Source organism: Schistocerca americana, chromosome 2, assembly GCF_021461395.2.
Source record: "Schistocerca americana isolate TAMUIC-IGC-003095 chromosome 2, iqSchAmer2.1, whole genome shotgun sequence".
Classification (NCBI taxonomy): Eukaryota; Metazoa; Arthropoda; class Insecta; order Orthoptera; family Acrididae; genus Schistocerca; species Schistocerca americana.
Window position 1 is genome coordinate 344993694 of NC_060120.1, and position 22154 is coordinate 345015847.

Below are 22154 nucleotides of genomic sequence, written 5' to 3' on the forward strand. Positions count from 1 at the left end.
AAAGTCTCAGATGAGCCTACATACAATATCAGTCAATCTCACACTTGCAAGACAACAACATGTGTCCAGCCGTTAACCCACTCTACATCCACAGCTGTGTGGAACTATGCGTAAGGGTTACGTGTCATCTTAAAAATGCAGAGATTCGACGTTCAACTGTCAGCCGGATTTTTCTGGCACATGTTACTTCATTCACCACTGAAAATGATTTATGTGAAAAATGTAAGCTTTTTATTTGGTTTAGAGTATAAGTTAAACTGTAGTTCCCCATATACCTAGGTGGTTACCGTGAGGCAAATAATATCTCCTCTAGTAGTACCAGCCCCAGTTGAGCAATATGGTCTTCAAGTCAGCAGTTAGAGTGGGGACACCTTTACCTCACCTTTACTTTCAATACCAGTGCTTTACTCTGGGGCTTTATGGCATGCACCAGATGCATATGTCTCCGTAGCTTTTAACTTCCAGCCACCATTATGACTTTTATTTGCTGTTACATATTACTTATACATTCCAGACCGTTCTAGTAGTCGAAACACCCACCAGAGACTGTTAGTATATTCTTGGGGTATAATTTTAGATTCTACGACTGATTGAAAGGCTCTCTGACTGCTGGACGCATTTTCATTTTATAGGCATACTTACAGAATGGTTAGAAACAGTCTGAGAAGCTTGTTAGGGGGCTGAAGGGTAGTTTATAGTGATAAATAATTTTCAAGAAAAAAATTCTGTGCACTGCGCCGTTCCCGAGTTATTTAGCACTGAAATTTGCCATTCAGGTCGTTGCGCGCGCAAACTCAAGCGGTCCGCTAGAGACAGTGTAATCAAACGTATGCCTCGTTTGGTTTTCTAAAACCGAATAAAGAACCGAGATAAGAACTGGGCATGGGATGGCCATAAGGGTAGAACCTAAGCCAAAAGCTCAGCTATCACGTGCGATGTCAACCACGCTATGGGAACTACTGATAATTGTATCTGGCGGGCCGCTTGGATTTCCGCGCGAAATGGCCTTACTGGCTAACGTCATTGGTAATTAACTGGGAAACAGTGCAACGGTGAAACGGCGCAACGTATCAAAATTTTTCGTTATCAGTTATTTCTCAGCACAACCTACCCTGCAACACCCTTACAAGTTTTCCAGGCCGTTTCTGATGACCCTGTACTTTTGGTCTCTTATCAATTTTTGCATTCAATGTGTCATTAAAGTTTATGAATTCATTTCTATGGTACCTTGTGGGGCAAGCAATCTGTGTTTGGCTGTTTTGTTCGATACGGAGATCCTTTTAACGATGGCATGCCAGAACTACACTGCGTGTTTTTTTGCCAGATCGTCTTTTAAATTTCTTGCATTTCTTTTTGTGTTTAATATTTGTGGTGTGCCAATTCGGCGATGGATTTCTCATCTTTCTTGCGTAGCGGTGGCTGTAGGAAGTTCAGTTGCTCTTTTTTGTTTTGTTTTTGTTGTGTGATTTAGTACCAATGATGGTATTTAGACGCCTCAGAAGATTCGATTTCCCAGACGAACAAATGGCAAAACATATTTGAAGTTATGAGCGATCAGAGAGTTATGTTATTTGTCGATATTTTTAATGAAATGGCCAGATACTTTTTGAATTTAACGTAAACTGAATGCGTTTGGTGTTAGTTCTCAACTATTTGTAGTACATTGATTTTTTGACAACATGGTTATGGAGAGAAGCAGCGATTAGTATGATTAATCAATAATTCAAGAACAGTCTTAATCGCATTTATTATTGTTATAATACCGCCATCCGGTTTGAAGGAACGCAGGAACCTGCCGTTATGTTGACAGGAGTGACACCACCAGCAGTCGACCAATGGTGTAAACGCCCAGAAGATGACCCCTACGTCGGGTTGAAACCGGTTGGCGGTATTATAACAATAATAAATGCGATTAAGACTGTTCTTGAATTGATTTCTTGTACATCTTTATCTAACCCCCTGTTTCCTCAGTTAATTTTTAACATCAATGCAGTTTATGGGTTGGCTAAAAAACGTTCAACCGATTTCACAAGGCCTCGTCTTCTACATCAATGGAGACAGAAATGTACAATGGCACATCTGCTACATGGATGCATATACAAGGGCGGGAATATCCGACAAAGATTTACAGAGTCGCTATATGCCCGTCGGTCGCGTCACGTCGCACTTTCTAGTTCTGAGTGCACAGTAGCGCGTAAATGTCCCCAGAACAATAATGTCTCCCGCCATCACGCAGCCCACATGACGTAACTGTCACGCATTCCCATCGTCATGACAATTCTCGGAAGCACACTCCTAGGGCAACGAAGGGACTCCTGCAGTGTTTTCGATGGGAAGTCTTTGATCGCCCACCATACAACCCTGAAGTGACTCACTCTGATTTTCATCTCTTCTTACATGAACCGCTGGCTATGACAACAACAGTTTGGCACTGACAACGTGCTGCAGACCAGCGTAGAGAATTGGCGGAAAGCACAGGCGGCTGCCTTCTATGACGAGGGTATTGGAAAGGTGGTACAAAGCTGCGACAATGTCTATGTCGGAGCGGCGAATATGCTCAGATGTCAGAGACGGCAGGTGGGAGCACTAGCAGTGGTAGATACGTAAATGTCGCAAATAAAATATTTTTTATGTACTTAGAGGTATCCACTTCGCGATCGATCGGATCATATTTTCCGAATAGCCCTCGTACAATTCCGGGTGCTTTTTAGCATAAAAAGATCCATTTACCTTTTGTGAATGTTCACTATGCTCTTACCGGACGCGCCGCAGACACCCAAATGCAAATAAAACTTATCCCATACCTTCGGGAGCGTGTGTCGAGTTACTGCATTCCCCAACGATGGTATGCGTAACGAGGTACGTAGACGGAGTCTTTAGCAAACCCCACAATACATCACGAAATATGAGATAAGAAGATGGAGAACTCAAAACACCTTTGTTATAATGGTATCGCACCTCGACTTAACGCCCGCTGTGTAATGAACGAGCCAACTAACGAGCGAGTTAGCTGCACAAGAGAAATCCTACAGGCAACCACATGAAGCAACAACATACTACTTAGACCGAGAAAACATTCATACCTTAGATGCATAAACTACACGTCCCACTCACATTAATATGATCACTGCCTATGTTCGACGTGAACGTGAAAGAATCACTCACAGACGGCAGGTGGCAGCACTAGAAGTGGCGGATACCTATAGTGTGTCGGAGAGACGCGGAAATGAGGGCAGTTGCTGTCGTATTGCGGAAAGGGAGCGATTTACAGCCAAGGGTGGAAACACTTTCGAAACGGCTACATTTGTGAACTGTTCACTTGCCGCCGTGGCTAAAGTATTCTATGCACGGCAAAATGGCGCTACTTAAAACTGGTGCAACTGTGGTGCATCATGGTCTATAGATCACATGGCTAGACGATGGCTCTGAGACGCGTACAGGCGAACAGACGCGCAACTGTTGAGCAACTGACCCCCGAGATAAACTAAAGGGCTGCCAACAGCGTCTCATCAATGATCTTTCGGTGAACGTTGCTGCATACGGGCTTCCGCAGCCGGCACTTGATTCATGCACCCATGCTGACTGCTGTTGATCGGCGACGCAGGATCGAATTTGAACGGCTATACGGCAACTGTACGTCCACTGATCGGCGACAGGTGGCCTTCTCAGATGAAACATGTTTTATGCTCCATCGTACAGATGGAAGCACACCGTGAAACACTGACAGCAAACACCCATTCCGGAGGAAGGAGCGTTATGGTCTGGGTAAACATTTTCGTGGCACTTTCTCATTGAACTCGTCACTCTGAAAGGTACAATAGATCAACACAAGTATACGTCTATCCTTGGCGGCTATATACATTCCTATATGGAGTTTGTTTTTCGTCAGCACGGTAATATCTACCAGCAGGACAATGGAACGTGTAAAACGTCTCGAAGAGCACAAGGAAGGGTTTATTTCGCTAGTCTGGCCACCAACCTGCCCGGTTTTAAACCCAACCGTGAATCTGTGGGTCCACTCCGATCGGGCTATTTGTGCCATGGATACTCAATAGAGAAACGTAGCGCAGCTGGCCACGAAAGTGGATTCTGTATGGCCCTACACCTATGTCTGTACCTTCCAGAACATCACTGACCCTCCTCCTAGCCGGCCGGTGTGGTCAAGTGGATTTCGGCGCTTCAGTCTGGGACCGCGCTGCTGCTACGGTCGCAGGTTCGAATCCTGCATCTGGCATCGATGTGTGAGATGTCCTTAGGTTTAAGTAGTTCTAAGTGTGGAGGACTGATGACCTCCGATGTTAAATCCCATAGTGCCTAATGCAATTTGAACCATTTGAACCCTCTTCCTTCACGTCTCGCAGCAGTCCGCACGGCAAAAGGCGGTTATTTAGGTTTCTCACAGGTGGTCCCATTAATGCGACTAGACAGTGTAAAATTCACCCGAAGTTCCGTTGTTATTTCAATCAGAGGAATCAGGTGAATCTTTTTGAAGCAATGTGAATTTTCCTGATATCAAACACCTATTTTTTAATCTGAGCGTTGCTCACACGGTTACTTCATTCAAGTTTTTTTTATTCATTTTTTTTTTTACTCAACAAAACTGGCTAGACAGCTTTGGAATTTAGCAATAACTGAATATAAGGTCCATTCAGCTCACTTAATTTCCAACATTATAAGCATATATTAAATGACATGATTTCTATTGTTGTCAGGTTTGACAAGTAGTGATCTGACGTGAAGAGTGACGTACCCAGACAGTGTCGGCGATCGTGTGAGGGGGTGCGGTCCGGGCCGCAGCGGCAGGTGTTTTCCTGGCAGCGGCTGTCGGCCACCGAACAGTCGCCGTCCGTGGAGCAGGCGCCGCCCAGCAACGACGACAGCGTCGCAGGCGTCGGCCGGTACACCGCCGAGTACAGCGACTCTGCGCACGAAGAGCGGGCAGTGTGTACTGGCGGTCATGGTAGCTACAGCTTACCTTACATCACCCACCCACCGTAGCAGTGGACCGACGAAACTTCGCAAGTTATCTCCACAACATCATTCTTCACCCTCCCCTTGGTTACGGATGTGCCCTGTCTTCCTATATAATGACGCTTCCTTGATAATATTCACGTTAATGTGCACCAACACAAAGAGACCAACGAACGGATATAATCCGAACAAAAAATATCTTGTTACATGGATATAGGGGTCTCCTGTCTCTCATTCCTATCACCCTTAAGGTGATCGAACGATTGCCGCATTCACTTAATTTCCTTAGGAGTGGTTTTGGGTGTGTGTGCGTTTGGTGGGGGACGGAGGGGTGGTGTTGGAGAGCTATAAACGTAGTTAGGATGGCAACGCCTGAAGAGGGATCTTTGTTTTTGCTTGGTAGGATCACAAGTGGCGATGCTCCATAGGCCTATTTCTGCTTATTTGTTTTCCTTGGTAGGTTCCCTTAACGTGCCAAGAAAAATGTTCTAAATGCACTTACATGTGCAGATGCCTCGATCCAGAAATAGTTAGTCTGAATCCTGCTGGTGGAAGAAATTTTAACCACCAGTAATTAACCGGCGATGGGAAGACGGGTAGTGATGAAAAGTTACTGATCACCAGATACTGTGTCAATGTTCTGAGTACTTCAAAAGTCTCTAAGCTGTGTCTTATAGAAGGGCGTCGTCTGATGGGGACGTTCAGTTCCCTTGCAATAATATGTTTTGTACAGAAATCGTACAACTAGGGAAATGAAAATTTAGCGTAATTTATAAGGTGGAATCGGTGGTTATGAAGGACACATAGCAAAGTAGGCGGTTACGATTAAATGAAGGGAAAGTTAAAACGTTCCACATTCTCGCGTAAAAATGTTGTAAATGCGAAGGTAGTATTTCTGAAATGGAGCTTTTTCTAATGTTTAAGATTTGTATATAAGTCCTGTACTGGAGCTCGTGGTCCCGCGGCAGCGTTTTCACTTTCCGAGCACGGGGTCCCCGGTTCTATTCCCGGTGGGGTCAGGGATTTTCACCTGCCCCGAGATGACTGGGTGTTGTGTCGTCTTTGTCATCATCATTCATCCCCATTACGGTCGGAGGAAGGTAACGGCAAATCACCTCCATTAGGACCTTGCCCAATACTGCGGTGCGGGTATCCCGCATCGTTCCCGTACGCTCTGTCAAGAAACATGGTACTTCATTTCCGTTTTTCCATATGTCTAAAATGGCAGTTCATTTTCTGTGTGAAGAACAGAGCCTTAGATATGATTTCAGACCACCCACGATATACTCAACTAAGTCCACTCTGGTAACACTTGCAGTCGTTGACGTCACATGTCGCGACACTTTTTCACTAGAAATTATCCAAAAAATTACGAGCTTTGAAGAGATCTTCAGTGCTGTGTGTCGCTTAAGCTACATATTTTCATAGTAGCCAAGTATTAACAGGAATATTAGAACATCTCTGTAGAGAACTTGGTAGTCAGGACAAGGTGCGTTTTTTTATGACATGAGGATTGTCCACCGTATGTTTCATTGTAGGTCCGAGTCCCACAGATCCTCCATAGTAACTTGAGTAATCGTTTTCTTGACACTTACCAAAGTCATTTTAGAAATTCCGAGTGAATTTCATCTTTCCATTATTCCTATTTTGATAGGATATCTTATGTCTTCAAAATCGATCACGTTTTCGTTTTTTGTTTCGTCAGTAGCAGCTCGTCTGCCTGATAGAGACTATGAATGTATCCTTCCCTCTACACAGTCTCTCCCAACGTTCAACAGCAGAAATCCTTTTTCTCTCTCTCAATATTGCACCTTTGCGTCGGACTTAATGGTTGGAGAAACTTTGTCCACATTCCTGTCTGGAACATGGTCATAGTGTGTACCTGTCTGTGTGGACAAGTTGAGGCATCGGTCACTGGACTGACAGATAACATTTCCCGTAACAACAACGGACGCAAATGGTACGTATCTCCGTTCGACTCATGTTGTCGATGTGTGATATTGCTGAGACTCATGAACTCAGGGTTTCGATGTTTTTCCAGTCCATACAACACCCTGATTAAGAGCACCGGACTACAAGAAATAATCGGAAAACATATGGAATACACTATTTACAATATTCGCTGAATATCCTCTCCTTCCAAGAGCTCCTACGCCAGCGCTGTCCGATGCGGTAGCGCACTGTCGTCCATAAAAATGAAAGTTACTTCTGAAAGTACTACTGAATAGACGTACATGGTAATAACGTTGACCGGTAAATATGCTGTGTTCAAATATTTAGAGGTCAGTAGGCCTGTCTAAACCAATGCCTCCCCACACCATAGCAGATAGACTATCAAAACGATCATAGTTGACAATGGTGCTGCGTATGTGTTGAACAGCATTGGCCTAAATTATCTTTACACCTATTGATTTCGTCACTTTACAATAACGTATTTAATTCCATATGTATAAATACTGAATCGAATCACAAATTTTATCGATGCTTGGCACTCTCGAATTATGTAACTAGGAAGGCTTTCCCGGCGTAATAATTGATTATAGTCTTCTATATTCTTCTCAGGTGTGCTGCCCGATCATAACGCCATCTTGACACAATATTTCAGCGCTCCATCTGCCCGCCATCTTGAGGTGAGAGTGCTGGTACACGATCTCGCCGGAACTGACTTCTTGGCGCAAGCGACGGTCCCTATATAGGCCGCAGAAGGTCCACAATGCATGCGCGAGAGGGTGCCGTAACTGCCCTCTAGCGCAAGTAAACATACAGCGCCCCAGTGGTGGAAACAGGCAAAATCCAGATATCGCTATCAAAAATTAAAAATTATTCCGACGAACGAAACACAGGCCGTTGTTTTTTTATGTCTGATAACACCGAGTTCCAAGTCTTACTTAAAAGATAACCCTTGTCTCTATTACTGAGATTATCAGATAATCGAATCTCTATGGATTCTTTTAAAACACAGTATGTTTACTTGCGCTAGAGGGCAGTTACGGCACCCTCTCGCGCACGCGTTGTGGGCCTTCTGCGGCCTATATAGGGGCCGCCGCTTGCGCTGAGAAGTCAGTCCCGGCGAGATCGTGTAGCAGCACTCACATCTGAAGATGGCGGACAGGTAGACCGCTGAAATATTGTGTCAAGATGATGTTATGATCCGGCTGCACACCCGAGAAGAATATTATCACTCTCGAATTTTGTCCACCAAAGGAGAGTGCAGAACTGTATCGAATGCCTTGAGTAAGTCAAGGAACTTGGCAACACCGTGTGCTACTTTGTCTACGGTATTCAGTATTTCATTTTCGTACAGGGCGCGCAATGAGTCTCAAGAATCAACTTGTGTTACACGAAAATTCAGGTTTTGACTAGGACAGATCGAGTGGTCGCAAGGTATCTCTGAAAAGAGCGGAGCGTTCAGTACAATTATATGACAACAGTAACTCAGTGACGGAGACAAGCAGTGATTTTTGTACATTTCCTTATTCGTTGTTGAGGTGTCTTATTTGCTCACCCGTGTCCGGGTGGTCGGAGAGCCCCCGGTAGAGCGACGCCGACGTGAGGCCGGCCCCGGCGTCCGGCAGCAGGTACTGCTGGTGGCTGACCGCCCCCGCCGCCCCCGCCACTGCCTCGGCCAGCGCCAGGTGCCGCGTGGACTTGGACACCTTCTGCACGCCGTCCGCGTCGTAGTCTCCGGGCAGGGTGGACAGCGGCGTCGGCGACACCGAGAACGCCGTCGTAGACGTCAGAGCCACCACGGCCGTCTCTGCAATGTCATGCGGAGCGGAACATTATTCACATCCGGTACCGAAAGCATATCGGAGTAAGACAGGATTTTAGACCTTCCCTGATAATACTTTACCTGTACACTGAGTAAGTTGTGATGGAAACCAAGCTGTTCAGATGGTTCAAATGGCTCTGAGCACTATGGGACTTGACATCTGAGGTCATCAGTCCCCTAGACTTAGAACTACTTAAACCTAACTAACTTAAGGACAGCACACACATCCATACCCTATGTAAGATTCAACCGTATCAGCAGCGCGGTTTCGGACTGAAGCGCCTAGAACCTCTCGGCCACAACAGCCGGCAAACCAAGCAGTAACAGGGAATGAATTTTAATATTCGGAGAGAAGAAACAAAAACGTAGATATTTACGATAATATTACTATTCACTAACAAACACCCAAGTACTTTGAAGAACATTTGAACAGACTGTGTAGTGTCAGGAAATAAGGTTACAAGATGAATACCAATAAAAGTAAAACAACAGTAACGGAAAGTAGTTAAATTAAATCAAGCGATGCTGTGGGAATTAGATTAGGAAACGACACACTTCAACCGGTAGGTGAGTCTTGCTACTAGGGCAGCAAAATAAGTGACAATGGCTAAAGTAAGACGATAGAAAAGCTTTCGGAAAAGAGAAATTTGTTGGCATCGAGTGTAAATTGAAGTGTTTGGAAGTCGTTTTGAAGATATGTATCTGGAGGTTAGTCCTGCGCGAAAGTGATATGTGGACGATAAACAATGTAGACAAGTAGTGATGGTTAGATCGTAAAACTCTTGAAGAGGTGTTGAACATGAGTGACAGGAAAAGAAATTGGTAGCATGTCTCGACTAAGAGAAGGAATAGGTTGATTGGACACATCCTTAGGCACCAAAGAGTGTTCAGTTTGGTAGTGCAGGAATGAAGGAGGGTAAAAATTGTAGCGGTAGAGAGGGAGACTAGGACGTGACTACTGCAAGCAGGCTAATATTGTTGTAGGCTGCAACAGCTACGCGAAAATGGAGAGATCGCAAAGGATAGATTAGTGTGCAGGGATTGGGCAGAAAATCACAATAACACAGGGGGGGGGGGGGAGAAACTGTCCTGAGGAACATGTACCATCGAAACATTGCACCTTGTTGGACAACCACAAAATATTCGGAATCTAATAACATTCTGTTAGGGTCTAAAATATGGTTTTTCATCTGGGTTGTTCTATTGAGCAGCAGTAACATATCACACTGGTGACGTAGTTGGCCTTCAGAACATTACAAAAGTTCTATTCATTTTTAGAATATGCGTACGCTTGAAGATATACGACAAACTGAAACCCCCTTGAGTCAGTCTTATGATGACCTCTTATACCTCCCTATCGCGAAAAGGAGTACACTATATCACAAACCCTTATCGCAACGTAAATTCCACGACATCAGAAAGACAACATCTCCGCAACATTCGGTCCACCAAATACACCCATCAAAAAAAGTTTTGCATCACCTCGGCTCCAACAGTTCCGGAACCTGTACAGAAAATTGAATAGAGATCACCATAAACATCAATTCTACCCTTTCTATTGCTCTTGAAAACGACATATTGCATGTTGTACCACCATACAGTGAGACCTTCAGAGGTGGAATTCCAGATTGCTGTACACACCGGTACCTCTAATACCCAACAGCACATCATCATGCATTGATGCAGGCCTGTATTCGTCGTGGCATACTGTCCACAAGCTCATCAAGTGCACAATTGGTCCAGATTGTCTCACTCCTCAACGGCGATTCGGCGTAGATCCCTCAGAGTGGTAGGTGGGTCACGTCGTCAATAACGGCCCTTTTCAATCTAGCCCAGGCATGTTCGATAGGGTATATGTTTGGATAACATGCTGGCCACTCTAGTGGAGCGATGTCGTTATCCTGAAGGAAGTCATTCACAAGATGTGCACGAGGAGGGCGCGATTTGTAGTCCATGAAGACGAATGCCTCGCCAATATGCTGCCGGCATGGTTGCACTATCGGGCCAGGGTGGCATTCACGTATCGTACAGCCGTTACGGCGCATTCCATGACCGCCAGTGGCATAAAGTCGACCCCACATAATGCCACCCCAAATCATCAGGGAACCTCCACCTTCCTGCACTCGCTGGACAGTGTGTCTAAGGCGTTCAGCCTGACCAGGTCGTCTCCAAACACGTCTCCGACGTTTGTCTGGTTGAAGGCATGTGCCACACTCCTTTGGTGAAGAGAACGTGACGTCAGTCCTGAGCGGTCCATTCGGCATGTTGTTGGGCCCGTCTGTACCGCCCTGCATGGTGTCGTGGTTGGAAAGATGGGCCTCGTCATGGACATCGGAAGTGACGTTGCCCATTATGCAGCCTATTGCGCACAGTTTGAGTCGTAATACGACGTCCTGAGGGGTGCACGAAAACCATTATTCAACATGATGGCCTTGCTGTCAGGGCTCTTCCGAGCCATAATCCGTATGTAGGGGTAATCCACTGCCCTTGGGCGGCCTGAGCGAGGCATGTCATCAACAGTTCCTGTCTCTGTGTATCTCCTCCATGTCCGAACAACATCGCTTTGGTTCACTCCGAGAAGCCTCGACACTTCCTTTGTTGAGAGCCCTTCCTGGCACAAAGTAACAATGCGGATTCGATCGAGCCGCAGTATTGACCGTCTAGGCATGGTTGAACTACAGACGAGCTGTGTACCTCCTTCCTGGTAGAATGACTGAATGACTGGAACTGCTCGGCTGTCGAACCGCCCCCCCCCCCTCCCCTCCCCCCGTCAAATAGGTGCTTCTCATGCTTGGTTGTTTACATCTTTCGGCAGGTTTAATGACATCTCTGAACATTCGAAGGGACTGTGTGTGTGATACAATATCCACGGTCAACGTCTTTCTTCAGGAGTTATGGGAACCGCACTGATGCAAATTTTTTTTTAATGTGTGTATGTTTCGTCGGAAATAATGATTGCAACGTACAGTCTACTGTAGATTAGAAATACTTCATCTCGGAACATACTTGACACGATGGTGAAGTTAAAATATCTACTAAGTCATGATTCACAAACAAGCTACTCTATGAGCCTAACATGAACGTTAATGGATGCAGAATATAAAAGTGCAGAATATAGACGTCTTAGGAGAAAATTTGAGCAGTCGTCTGAGGTTGTTTGCAGATGAAGCGGTCGTTTATCGTCTAGTAAAGTCACCAAAAGATCAAACCAAACTGAAAAAACGATTTAAGAAAGATATCTGTATGGTACAAAAATTGACAGTAGACCCTAAATGGTGAAAAGTGCGATGTCATGCACATGAGTGCTAAAAGAAATCCGTTAAAGTTTGGTTTGCACGATAAATGAGTCAAATTTAAATTCAGCTAAATACCTAGGAACTACAATTACGAACAATTTAAACTGGAAAGAATACGTAGAAAATGTTGTGAGGAAGGCAAACCAATGACTGTGTTTTATTTGTAGGACACTTAGAAAATGTAACAGATCTACTAAAGAGACTATATACTCTCACTTGTCCGTCCCCTTTTAGAGTACTGCTGCGCGATGTGGGTTCCTTAGCGATTGGGTTTAATAGAGGACATCGAGAAAGTTCAAAGAAGGGCAGCATATTTTGTATTATCGTGAAATTGGGGAGAGAGTGTGACTGAAATGGTACAGGATTTGGTTTGGACGTCTTTAAAACAAAGACGTTTTTCGTTGCGGCCGAATCTTCTTACGAAATTTCAATCACAAACTTTCTCCTCCGAATGCGAAAATACTTTGTTAACGCCGACCTTCTTAGGGAGAAACTATCATCATAATAAAATAAGGGAAATCAGAGCTCCCGTGCTGTTTGGAATAATATTGATTACTATGAAGGTGTTTCGATAAATCCTCTGCCAGGCACTTATATGTGGTTTGCAGAGTATTCGTGCAGATGTAGATGTAGATGCAGATGGAGGCTCATGTGGTTCCTGTTGCCCATTTTCGTGAGCGGGCCGCGGTGGCCGAGCGGTTCTAGACGCTTCAGTCCGGAACCGCGTGACTGCTACGGTCGCAGGTTCGAATCCTGCCTGGAGCATGGGTGTGTGTCATGTCCTTAGGTTAGTTAGGTTTAAGTAGTTCTAAGTTCTAGGGGACTGATGACCTCCGATGTTAAGTCCCATAGGGCTCAGAGCCATTTGAGCCATTTTTGAACCATTTTCGTGAGAGGAGCCGCTAATTCACAGTCAAGTAGCTTCTCTATTGGCCTGACAAAGGCTAATTGCATGCCAGTTGCCACCAGCGTTCGGGAAACCGGATGGTCACCCATCCAACTGCTAGGCAAACCCGACAACGCTCAACTTCGGTGATCTGATGGGAACCGGTGTTACCACTGCGGCAAAGTCGTTGGCAGTGACCACTATGAAATAGGTCATTTTGAGAAAAATCAGTTCACTGACGAATAATAACTAAGATAAATAGGTTTGAGGTAGTTGCTGTAACGTAATTAAAATGAAGGCGGTCAAAGTATAAGCTAGAAAAACTGACTGAAGCAGGTCTATAAACATCTCTTTGCTGCATTCGTTGCTAAGCGAGGGCCAGATTACCTAACGAGCGCGTAGCGCACGACATCAAGAGAGAAACTGCACTCACAAACACGCGCAAAGACATCATTCCACCGCGCCGTATTTTAAAAAATCATAGTTTATTCAGGACTGTCAGCTGCGGTCACCGTTCTTGTTTCGTCACATAAAAATCGCTAGATGACTAGGTGAGCACGGTGCATCCACATCTGTTATCGATGCACTTGGAAACTGTCATGCCCGAAACTAGTGATGCCGAACAAATTATGATTTTAAAAGGCAGCGCAGTGAAATAATGTCTTTCCTCAAAATTTTCGAGGCTGTGGTTCCCAGCAGAAGAAAATAAAATGCTTAAGGCTAAGAAGAAAGAAGACTCGAAAAGAATCAGTGATCAAATAGCTGAAGATCATGATGGTAATGAAGGCGATGATGGCGAAAGAAATGCTTGAATGTCGCACGTTACGCCAGGATACAGGAAGTGTAACACAACGAATTTCCTGGAAATTGCAAAGGTAATCTGTCAACTGTAAAACAGTACCGCGTATGTACACAGCAAGGAATTTACTTTGCGTTCATTTCGCCAGGAATAATATTTAACCGGTGGAGACTGCGGTGTTTGTTGTCTTTTACTCGCCGTGCCTCCCGAGACACTGATTAATCGGGTCAACGTGTCACAGTGGAGATTGCGGAATCTACATACGCAAACGTAGGATGTAGCAACGAAGGAACTATACCCCAAACCCTCACACTAGAATCACTGTAGAATGAGGGAGGAAACAATGCTTGTCAATTCTGATACATTTTATCATTGTTTTCCCGTCAGGAGGGCACAGCTTCCATCATATATCTCTTTGAGAACAGATATCACTAAAATGGTTATGACTCAACCAAACTGCAGCTGCTATTCTTTCAGCAGCAGCAAACCGAACAACATCGTGAAAAGAAGAAAGCCATTGTGCTGTTAATGAGGTTAGCTGAAACAAGACACGTCTTTACTCCTTCCCTTTAAAAATGTTGTTCGAATGCTAGTATCACCGATTACTTGCAATCGTATAACCCTTCGGGTATTCGGAGAACAATAAGTGTGGCAACAATTCTGACCGTGGAAGGTAACATTGCTGAGATTCAAGTGAAGTAATCAGCAAAGTGGGAAACTTATGTACAGGTTCGAAGTTGTTATTTAACATTTTCGGAGAAGTATCGCTGTGATTAATCTCCCATAACGCACTTGCTTCCGTGGGTTATTATCACAGCTATTCGTTATCTCAGTAACCACAAAATAAAGTGAACGTCACACAGAAAGTGGGACAATCGTCTTGAAAAACAAAAAATATTAGGTTAATCACCCAGAGATCAATATATTTGGTGAAAACAATGCGTAGTGGATGCTGCTACCGATGTCATAGTTTGGATGGCTCTAGAGAAACAGGGAAAGCATAATAAATAAAGAAATGACATTATTTGATTGGAGGCAATCTGGAAATATATTTTCCGACGGTAAAACTATTATCCTCCAAGCCTCCAAAGTAGTACGGCTGCTAGTAAAATGTTTAGTTAACATACAGTATTTACTAACAATTTATGTTTGGTGTCGTCTTGATACAGCGCGGTCAGAAACTGTAAAAGCTTGTAAGGGGGTCCCAGGATAGGTTATGCTGAAAAATAAATGTCAAGAAAAAGAAATCGATACACTGCGCTATTCCAGAGTCAATTAATAACGAAGTTAATCAGACAGGTGGTTGAGGGAGCAGATTCAAGTCGCTCGCCACAGACGATGTCGCCAAACGTGACCTTCGTTTGGTTTCCTAAAACCGAATCAGAGAGTGAAATAAAACTTGGAAATGAGACGGTACTAAGAATCGAAACCGAGCCAAGGGCTGAGCAGTCTCGTGCGCTATGATCTACGCTATAGAACAACTAACACTAATTGTATCTCGCGGGCGCTTGGTGCGCTCTATGGCCTGGTTGGTTGACTTCAATGCTAATTAATTCGGAAACAGGCCACCGTATAGAACATTGTTCTAAACAATTATTTCTCCAGCCTACTCGGCAACACCCTCAAAATCTATTCAGACTGCTTCTCACCAACCTATGTATTACGAAAGGAGAAGTCCCATGGGAAGAGGTAACAAAAACGTATACAACGATGTAATTAACAGTTCTTACAAACTCAAGGTAGCTGTAACGATCATATAAAAGTCTGTTTTCAAAACGAGACTTAGTTTATAATTAAACGTCAGAATAAAAGAGACTATAATACAAGTGTAGAAAAATCAGAATATCAGTAATACGCCACGGAGGACATGCATAAAACACATGAGGACATGACCATTGTGGTTGATCATAAGATATTCCCCTATCAGTAGGCATACGTATCAAACAGACGCTCAGCACTGAAATCCACTAAAAGGAAAACAGAGTGAATGGTTGTAGAAGCGGATACAATCAGAAACAATCAGAAAAACACGCAATAGTAGCAATAAGTATAAAAAAAAAGATTTACTCGTGGAAAACTGGTTTGAGACTTATCTACATCATGAAGTGAAATGTGCATACTTCGGGAACCGAAACGCGAATGCTTTAAGTACCTTAAACGTGGATGCAAGGCTATTGAAATACAAGGAGACGAGGAACTAGCAGTTTTGTTAGATGAGAGACGGAATAAGACTGTGGAAATCAAAAACAGTGAGAAGTTAGTGAGAGGTGTGCAGCTACAGCTAACAGCGTTAAAAAGGAAGAATGGCAAATAAATGATCCATGAACGATGAGGTGATTTAAGAACGGATCTCAAAACCTAATTAGAGAGAAATGTATACAGAAAGGAGCTATATTCTTTTCACAGGAACAGTTCTGCCATTTTCCTTAAGTGACGTGGAGAAAGTATGAAATACTAAATGTGAATGACTTGGTGGGCTGTGAATAGCCGCTCCTTAAGAATGAGGGTCCGGCGTCCCAATGACTCTGCCAGCTCGCTCGGTACGGTAGACGGCGCAAACTGGGGGCGAGGGTTGACAGGGCGTCTTGCAACTAACCTTTTAGCTTCAGCCTGTTTGGCAGGATTCTCAGATGAAAAAGTTGAGTCTCATACTGTGTTGGTCGAGCTAGCTACTTTGTGAGACTGTTTCTTTAGTGAAATTACGTTTTCCTTTCATTAAACGGGATCAGCGTAAGAAATGGGAGGAGCTCAAAAAGAAGAAGACTGTTCTCGTTTAGAAAAGTCACTCGTGTTTTAATGGAGAGCTATTTAAATACCACCGGACTCAACTTAAACAGGGAGAAGGCAGTTCACTACTCTTCAAGTATCTCCACCAAAGAAGTCGCAGTTCTACATACTACAGACATTCTGTTACACCTTTAGGTGCTTTCAAACCACGTTTTGGTTACCGCTTATCATCTGAAGTTTCCTCAAAGGTTACATCTTGGCAGTTTCTTAAGTACTTCCGAATCCTTGATTCTGCATTCGCACCCGTATACCATCTTCTTACCAGTTTACGCGAAAATGTTTATCTTGTCTCATTAATTTGTTAGTAACTACCTAATACCAGGCGTGCTTTCAATTATTTTGTAGTTTATTGGAAGTAAATACATATAAACGAAACAGAGGCAGGTTTGCAGACAATACGCAGACAATAAATTAAAGAATTATTTCTTCACCATTACGTTGTTCTTTAAAGTGACAAAAGTTATGGAAAACACCCTAATATCTTCTCTGACTTCCCTGTGCCTGGCGCAGTGCTGCAGCTCGAGGTGGCATGGACCCAACAACTCACAGGAAGCCCCTGGAGAAGTACTCATCCATGCTGTCACTATGGCAGTCAGTAATTGCGGAAGTGTTGCCGGTACACGATTTTGCGCACGAACTGACCTTTCGGTTGCATCTCATAAATTTTCGACGGATTTTATGTCAGGTGATCCGAATGGCCAAATCATTCGCTCGAATTGTCCAGAAAGTTCTCGAAACCAATCGCTAACAACTGTTTCCCGGTGACATGGTGCATTGTCATGCATAAAAGTTCCATCTTTGATTAAGAACATTAAGTCCATGAATGGCTGCACATAGTCTGCAAGTAGCCAAACATAACCAATTCTAGTAAATGGTTCAGTTGGACCAGGGGACCTATTCCATACAAACACACCGTACATCATTATGGAGCCACCATCATCTTGTACACAGCCTCGCTGAAAACTTTTGTCCATGGCTTCGTGGGGTCTGCACCACACTCAGAACCTACCGGCAGCTCTAACCAACCAAAATCGGAACACATCTGACCAGGCCACGCGTTTACAGTCGGCAAGAATCCATCCGAGCCCAGGAGAGGCGCTGCAGGCGCTGTTGCCTTGTCTGTAATGGCACTCGTGTCGGTCGTCTGCTGCCATAGCCCATTAACACCGCAATTTCCTGTTCTAATGGATACGTTCGTCATACGTCCCACATTGACTTCGGCTCTTATTTCACACAGTACTGCTTGTTTTTAAGCACTGATAACTCTACAGAAACCCCGCTGCTCTCCGTCGTTAAGCGGTGTCGGCCACAGCGTTGTCGGTGATGAGAGGTAATGCCTGAAACTTGATATTCTCGGCACTCTCTCGACACTTTGGATCTCGGCATACAGAATTCCCTAACGATTTCCTAAATGGAATGTCCCATGAGTGTAGCCCCGGCTAGCATTTCACGTTCAGAGTCTGTTATTTCCCGTCAGCCACAATCACGGCGGAAACTTTTTGCCTGGATCACCTGAGTGCAAACGACAGTTCCGGTAATACACTGCTTTTTTAACCTTGTGCATGCGTTACTATCACCATGTATATATGTGCTATCGCTATCCAACTACTTTGTCACCTCAATGTATGTGAATCAGTTGATTAAAGTGTTTTGGGATGTACAATATTTTTGTGCAGTGATAAATAAATTTTTCGGCTGGGCCACTCATGACCACTCAACATACGAGGGGCGTTGAATATGTGAGGCAACACATTTTTTTCTAGGCCACTTTTGGTTGAAAAAAATGCAGTGTTGGTGGTGGGATACAGTGGAATATTCCCTCTTCAGCCCCTTTAGTTTTATGAAGGTCCAGTAGGTTGCGGCGCTTTACGTAGCATTGAAAATGGGGTCTGCAAAGGAGGTACTTTCGAAGCAGAGAGCTTTGATTGAGTTTCTTTTGGCGGAAGTCCAGAGCATCGCAAATGTTCATAGGCGCTTGCAAAATGTCTATGTAGACCTGACAGTGAACGAAAGCACGGGGAGTCAGTCGTTGGCCGAGGCGTCTGCCATGATTGCAGCATGGTCGTGCTGCCGGCCGTACACAACTTTCACTTATTCAATTTTTGTTTGTCGCTACAGAAATGCTAACGAAATTCCTCTTCTCCATGACAACGCAAGGCCGCACATAAGTCTGCTCAGCCAGAGGAACTCACAAAACTTCATTCGACTGTGATTTCTCATCCACCCTACGGCCCGGATCTCGCATATTTCGACTTCCATCTGTTCTGCTCAATCAAGGAAGCAGTACGTAGATGACGGGGAGGTTATTGGCTGTAGCAAGACGTTGGCTCTGAAGCCGACCAGTAAAGTGGTACAGGCAGTCCCAAACAGATCGTGTAAGACCATCGCACTGAACGCAGATTATGTTGAGAAAATAGATTTTATAGGCAGAAGAGTGGGGAATAATATTGAGTATTGGAAAAATGTGAGATGACGATTTCTTGTCAGACGATTACAGGGTTATAACAATAGCAGAAGTATATATATTGACGTCGCAAGTAGAAGATGAATAACCAGAGGAAGTACATGTGGACATCCGACGGATACTTTAGTACATAAAAGGAGCTGAAAATCTACTTACCATTGGGAGACTAGAGTACGGTTGTAGGGAAAGAAATACAAGAAAGGATTGCAGAACAATAACGGCTTGGCAATAGAAATGAGAAGGACAAAGACTGAGTTCTGCTAAAAATTTCAGCTAGTAGCAGAATACTCTGAGGATGAGGTGTACGTGGGGAATGTCCGGAGACACGAGAAGATTCCAGCTAGAATGGTCACACATATCATATATTGGATTTTACAGCTTACCCAGAACAGAGTACCAGATCAATTTTTTTTCCATACTCCGCTAGCCACCTGACGGTGTGTGGCGGAGGGTACCTTGAGTACCTCTATCGGTTCTCCCTTCTATTCCAGTCTCGTATTGTTCGTGGAAAGGATTGTCGGTATGCTTCTGTGTGGGCTCTAAGCTCTCAGATTTTATCCTCATGGTCTCTTCGCGAGATACACGTAGGAGGGAGCAATATACTACTTGACTCTTCGGTGAAGGTATGTTCTCGAAACTTAAACAAAAGCCCGTACCGAGCTACTGAGCGTCTCTCCTGCAGAGTCTTCCACTGGAGTATATCTATCATCTCCGTAACGCTTTCGCGATTACTAAATGATCCTGTAACGAAGCGCGCTGCTCTCCGTTGGATCTTCTCTATCTCTTCTATCAACCCTATCTGGTACGGATCCCACACTGCTGAGCAGTATTCAAGTAGCGGGCGAACAAGCGTAGTGTAACCTACTTCCTTTGTTTTCGGACTGCATTTCCTTAGGATTCTTCCAATGAATCTCAGTCTGGCATCTGCTTTACCGACGATCAACTTTATGTGATCATTCCACTTTAAATGACTTCTAATACGTGCTCCCAGATAATTCATGGCATTAACTGCTTCCAGTTGCTGACCTGCTATATTGTAGCTAAATGATAAGGTACCTTTCTTTCTATGTATTCGCAGCACATTACACTTGTCTACATTGAGATTCAATTGCCATTCCCTGCACTATGCGTCAATTCGCTGCAGATCCTCCTGCATTTCAGTACAACTTTCCATTGTTACAACCTCTCGGTATACCACAGCATCATCCGGAAAAAGCCTCAGTGAAATTCCGATGTCATCCACAAGGTCATTTATGTAAATTGTGAATAGCAATGGTCCTACGACACTTCCCTGCGGCACACCTGAAATCACTCTTACTTCGGAAGACTTCTCTCCATTGAGAATGACATGCTGCGTTCTGTTACCTAGGAACTCTTCAATCCAATCACAAAGTTGGTCTGATAGTCCATATGCTCTTACTTTGTTCATTAAACGACTGTGGGGAACTGTATCGAACGCCTTTCGGAAATCAAGAGACACGTCATCTACCTGGGAACCCGTGTCTATGGGCCTCTGAGTCTCGTGGACGAATAGCGCAAGCTGGGTTTTACACGACCGTCTTTTTCGAAACCCATGCTGAGAGTAGATTTCTAGTCTCCAGAAAAGTCATTATACTCGTACATAATACGTGTTCCAAAATTCTACAATTTAGTAATGGTGAAAATCAGGTCGGAGTTTAATACAGTAAAACGTTAGAATCTGTTAGAGAGTAAGTGGGATAATGATGTACTGAGGAAGGATAAGATGCATCTGACGTTCGCTACAGTCGTGGCTACTGTGCTAAGGGATACCATAGTAGGTACTTCGCTTGAAAAGCAGTGGACATCTCTAAAAGAACAGGGCAATGAGATGTTGGAAACACAAATACAGGTGCTAGGAAGGTAGCTGCGAAGTAACCTTGGGTAACAGAAGAAATACTCAAATTCATCGGCGAAAGAAGGAAACACAGAAACGTTCCGCGTACGGCAGGAATAGGCCTACAATAATACAAATCTCTTAGGAATGAAATAACGAGAAAATAGAGGGACCCCGAGGTGAAATGGCTGTAGGAATATTGTGTAGAAATTGAAATAGAAATTACCGTCGAAAGTACCAACTCAGCATATAGAAAAGTAAAAATAACCTTCGGCGAAATTAAAAACATTTACAGCAGCATGAAGAGTGCAATGGGAATTCCGCTGTCCGACGCAGAGGGGAGAGCAAATGGGTGGATAGATTACTTTGAAGTTCTGCATGCGGGAGAGGAATTTTCTAATGACGTTGGAGAAGATGAAACTGGAATCGATATGAACGAGATAGGGACCCCCGCATTAGGGTTATAGTTTAAATGGGCTTTGGGAGACTGGAGATCAAATAAGGCAGAAGGGATAGATAACGTTCCATCGGAATTTCTAAAATTATTCAGGGAACGTGCAACAAAACGACTATTCATGTTGCTGTGTAGAATATATGAGACTGGCGAAATACCACCAGACTTCCGGAAAACCGCCATTCACACCATCTCCAAAACAGCAAGAGATTACAAATGCGGGAACTGACGCATAGCCGGCTTAACAGTTCATGCGCGTATCACAGATGCACGATCGTCAACTGATAAGGAGAGTAACTGAATTGCAAAATGTAAACTTTCACGGTCGGAATTGTCACAATTAATAAAACATTTCGGGTGTATTGTGCCGTGGGCGAACGGATTTCACCTTAAAAGCGAATACCGCGAAAGGCTATACAGAGAGGCCGTAGAGATTGTGAAACATCTCACGAATTTCAATACTAAGGATGAGGGCGTAAAATTTAATGAAATTTGGATTCCGCTGCTGAATAAGATGTGTACCATTCTTCCACCATGGGATGATAGTAACAGGGGACGACGGCAGTCAATGGATAATTGCGCTCTCCCATCCAGACCAAGCCACTACTTTTTACAGTTGTTTAGTCGAATCTGTGTGGGCTAGTTAAACAACGATAGCAATCATTTGCTGGAAGGAGAAACATATCGAGTAAGGACTCAAACACTTGCAAACCGAATGCTGTGTAGACAACAGTGGGATAGGTGTGAGGCATGAAGGAATATCTCCCCGACCTTAGGCTACTAGGGTCTTGCTCTCTGCTTGAGACAATTAATAAGAACCTTACAGGTTTGATCGACAACTTTTCTTTCCTTAACGATATTTAGTGACAT

The 22154-nt window shown here is 44.1% G+C and overlaps 1 protein-coding gene across 1 annotated transcript in view; it reads right to left on the reverse strand.

Annotated features, from left to right (window-relative positions):
* Positions 1–22154, reverse strand: part of LOC124594003 (agrin-like) — a 197689-nt gene that overhangs the window by 70010 nt on the left and 105525 nt on the right. Inside the window, exons 4-5 of the mRNA XM_047132354.1 lie at positions 8477–8728; positions 4751–4921 (exon numbers count right to left, since the gene is read on the reverse strand). Coding sequence (XP_046988310.1) covers positions 4751–4921; positions 8477–8728 — 423 coding nt within the window. The remainder of the gene's footprint in view (positions 1–4750; positions 4922–8476; positions 8729–22154) is intronic.